The sequence below is a fragment of the Limulus polyphemus genome, unplaced genomic scaffold, assembly GCF_000517525.1.
Source record: "Limulus polyphemus unplaced genomic scaffold, Limulus_polyphemus-2.1.2 Scaffold3641, whole genome shotgun sequence".
Classification (NCBI taxonomy): Eukaryota; Metazoa; Arthropoda; class Merostomata; order Xiphosura; family Limulidae; genus Limulus; species Limulus polyphemus.
The window spans coordinates 105,942-109,622 of record NW_013669251.1 but is presented as its reverse complement, the minus strand read 5'-3'; the positions used below and the strand labels follow the sequence as shown (position 1 = coordinate 109,622).

The 3,681-nt window shown below is 30.8% G+C and overlaps 1 protein-coding gene across 1 annotated transcript in view; it reads left to right on the top strand.

Annotated features, from left to right (window-relative positions):
- The first annotated feature begins 197 nt into the window (after positions 1-197).
- The window catches only part of LOC106469752 (thiosulfate sulfurtransferase/rhodanese-like domain-containing protein 3), an 11,955-nt gene continuing 8,471 nt past the window's right edge, over positions 198-3,681 (top strand). The window contains exons 1-3 of the mRNA XM_013930262.2: positions 198-338; positions 455-760; positions 1,188-1,358. Coding sequence (XP_013785716.1) covers positions 538-760; positions 1,188-1,358 — 394 coding nt within the window. The 5' untranslated portion in view covers positions 198-338; positions 455-537. The remainder of the gene's footprint in view (positions 339-454; positions 761-1,187; positions 1,359-3,681) is intronic.

Sequence of the window (3,681 nt, the reverse complement as noted above, 5' to 3'; positions counted from 1 at the left end):
GCGATACACTTAATCTCAATACTCGCGCTAAAACAACACTGTAACGAACGAACGTTAACTTCAACAATACCCTGTGACTGCAGTTCAATTACTCACTATCCACTCACACGCATTACCTTAATCTCCCGTCAAGTTGTCACCCTCCTTTATATACCAGTCTACCCTCCATCTAGTAAATACTAAAGCATTCGCCAAGATACGGGATAGTTCTAGAAACGTGGCGTCACACCAGTCATGTGACTCGCTGACGCAACAATACTTAAAAAACGTGGATAAATTTTAACGCTTATGTTAGCTATGTGTTTCTCATGAACTCAAAGTTTTGTAATATTTTGATGGTAAGTATAAAGGCTTAATTAAACATTGTCCATGTAAAAAAAAAAAGAAAATATAAATAGGACTTAAAGTACGATATCATCAAATTTATATTATATGATAATGTATATAATTTCAGGTCAAACGTTGGATAACCGAAGGGCCAAGACGCGGCTGTTCTGACCTTGAGCCCATAAACAGTTAATTTTTGCTTCTGGCACAATGGCGGTTGCGTTCGCTAGGTGTACTTCCACTACTAGCAAACTGTTTTTACGATGGTGTAATTTATCAAAGTCACGTACACTATTTTTATACAAAGCTTTCCCAAAACAACACGTTAACCCTCCCACCACTGCGTGTGTGTCTACTTGTTGCACAAGGGACAGAGTTGTGTGTACTTTATCATCTCCACCTGAATTCAGCAATGACGAAATCTTCGTGACCCGTAAGTGTGTATGTTATTTGTACAGCAAGCTTAATAGTTATAATTACTCGTACAATTTCCAGCATATGAAATTTTACAGCAATATATCACAATAATTTGTATATATTTTATGACCACATTTCTTGGTCATATTGTGTGTTGATTTCTTAAAATTAGCAATAATTATTGTAATAAAATATTTGTGAAATTTTTTTCTCACATTTGCAAAATAAGTTAACTAAATTTGCATACTAGTTTACTACTACTACTAATATATTATTAAACAATATGTGGCAGAAAAGTTCCTTTATATTTTTTATGAACATGTTCAGTCATTTAAAGGCAGTTTAATGAAATCATGTAATATGAAGTAATATTTTCTTAAACAAGAAATACCAAATAAAAATTAATGAATTTTACTTTCGTGGTTTCTTCTTACCTAATAAAGCTTGCAGCTTACTCATAAAGAGGAGATATTGTACATCAATAAAGGGTCGTGACATTACATTTGAAGACCTTGAAGCTTTGGTCCATGGTGGAGATATACAGCTAATTGATGTCAGAGAACCAAAAGAAATTGAGGAATATGGAACTATTCCCAACTCAATTAACATTCCATGTAAGCTGGAATTTTCTTTTAATTTAAAACCAGATTATTTTATTTGTTGATTTGTTGCATAGTTATACCTCAAAATTAACTATAGACTCGCATTTGAATTTTTCATCTCATAACACTAAATTTTAAATATAGGTAATAAAGGCTTCCCAGGAAACTTAACACATTTGCTATTTCTTACCATGTTTATAAAGTTTAAAATATATATTTTACTCATTCTCTTAAATTACAGGACAAATTAATAGAGGGTTCACGATAAGAAAATCAGTTTTAACTTTCTTGCTAAACTTAACTCTTTCCACTGGCTGTTATTATCATGTACAAAGTTTTTGAAATACTTCTTTAGCTGTAACAAAACATATGTTTTCTTTATTCACTTATTATACTTTCTAATTATTTTGGGAGGTTTTCTTGCTTCAAACATCTAATGAATATTATTTTTGTTTAGAAATTCTGTAGCAGAGTTTCTACTGAATAACAGTGATTTGTTATACTGTTTTTAAAGTTTCAGTCTACACATTTTTTTTCTTGATTATTGGAAAATTGTAGTATAGGAACATGGTTTCAGGTTTTTGCATGCAATATGTATTATGAAAACTTCAAGATTGAATTGAATTATTTTATGTTTAGAATTGTGCACTGTGATTGTTAATCTTACTATAAAGATGATCCATTGTTCGTGTGTGTGTGTGTGTGTGTGTTAATATCCATCACCCACAATTAGCTGACTTGGTTACTATAATTTTTTGTATGGTAACTGAAAACTTTGTAATGATGTATATGCTCTATTTTATGTTTGGATTTTTGTTCAAGAATAGATAAAAAAAGACCCTGAAATAAGGCACATTTCCACTTTTTTTTTTAATATAAACTTTTGGCTCTGATTGTTATAGACACAAGTACTTCACAATCAGTTGAATGGATCAATTATCACTTTCCATATGGCAGTTATCATGCAATAAGGTTATTAGAGTTTTAATAATAAAAGAAGGAAGGGCAATTTATCTATTATTGTCCTCTGTGCAGTTTTTGCTTTCTTAATTAGTACCCTCAGCTTTTCATTTATCAAATCTCCAAATACAGTAATATGGTTTAATATCATTATTTGCTTTAGTTTTAGTACTGTTTTTTGCCATAACACATTTCTTGTCATTTTATTGTATAGACTTCATTAATTTATAAATCACTTTTTAGTTCTGATCTACATATATATGTAGTTAACTTAGTTACGCTATAGATATTGATTATTGTTATCTTCATCTGATGTGGTACAAAATGATCACTGGTAATTTTCATTAAGTTATGACCTACTATAATCATATTCGTAACTTTTCAGTAATGACTTAGTCATTAATTTGCATATAACAGTAGTTAGTGCTTATATGTGTACTAGTGTACGTGTTTGCCACTTAAAAGGAAAGAGTACAAGGCTGAAGAAAATATTGTTTATTAGGAATCATTTTGGGATTGTCTTGAGTTCCATTCATTCTTTTCAGATAATCATAATATAAACAAGTGCTACATGTGCTGGATAATAGGGGTTGTTGAATCAGTTTTGCATTTTGTTTGATGGTGTTCTTGCTTTAATGTATTGATAATCCAATATTATAGTTTTCAGCTAGAAATGTACATTTACATGTACTGCTAAAAATTGAATGTTTCACAAAAATTATTTCTGCAAAATTATTTAGACTATTATTGGCACTTGTATAAAACTTGGCTATTTATTGGTTGGTTTGAAAATATCAAACTATTAATCAGTTTCAACTGACTTTGCATTTTAAAGCTCTTAAGTAAACATTTTGTATGAACAGATGTGTAGGGTTAAGAGTAATTCTAATCTAATTGAATGATATATTTGTTTATAAATTGTAGCTTTCCTAATCATTTAAAGTGGTAGTTATTAGTCCTTATGTAAAGAGCAATCCAAAATTTTAAAACATAATAAATACAGAGCACTCTATATCTGTGTATAATAAAATTGCTCAAGAAAAAAAAGATTGACTACAGGAACTTTATGAAAAATAAAGGGGGCAGTGGCATAGCAAGAGGGGGGCAGTTGCCCCCGAGTGCAGGTGTGAAGGGGTGCAAAATTTCCTATGGAATAAGATATAGCGCAACTCCCCTACATTAAGTAAATGCAACACAGTGTTATGATATTTGTGTGTATTACGCTTGTAGTTTTAACTTTAAAAGCCGCCCACTGAAATACAGTGAGACCGACTTGACGTACAGAAGTAAATTACACTATTCCATCATTCATCCGTAAATCAAATACAAGTCCTGGAGTACAATGTACAAGTATGTGTATGTTCAACAAAAGAAA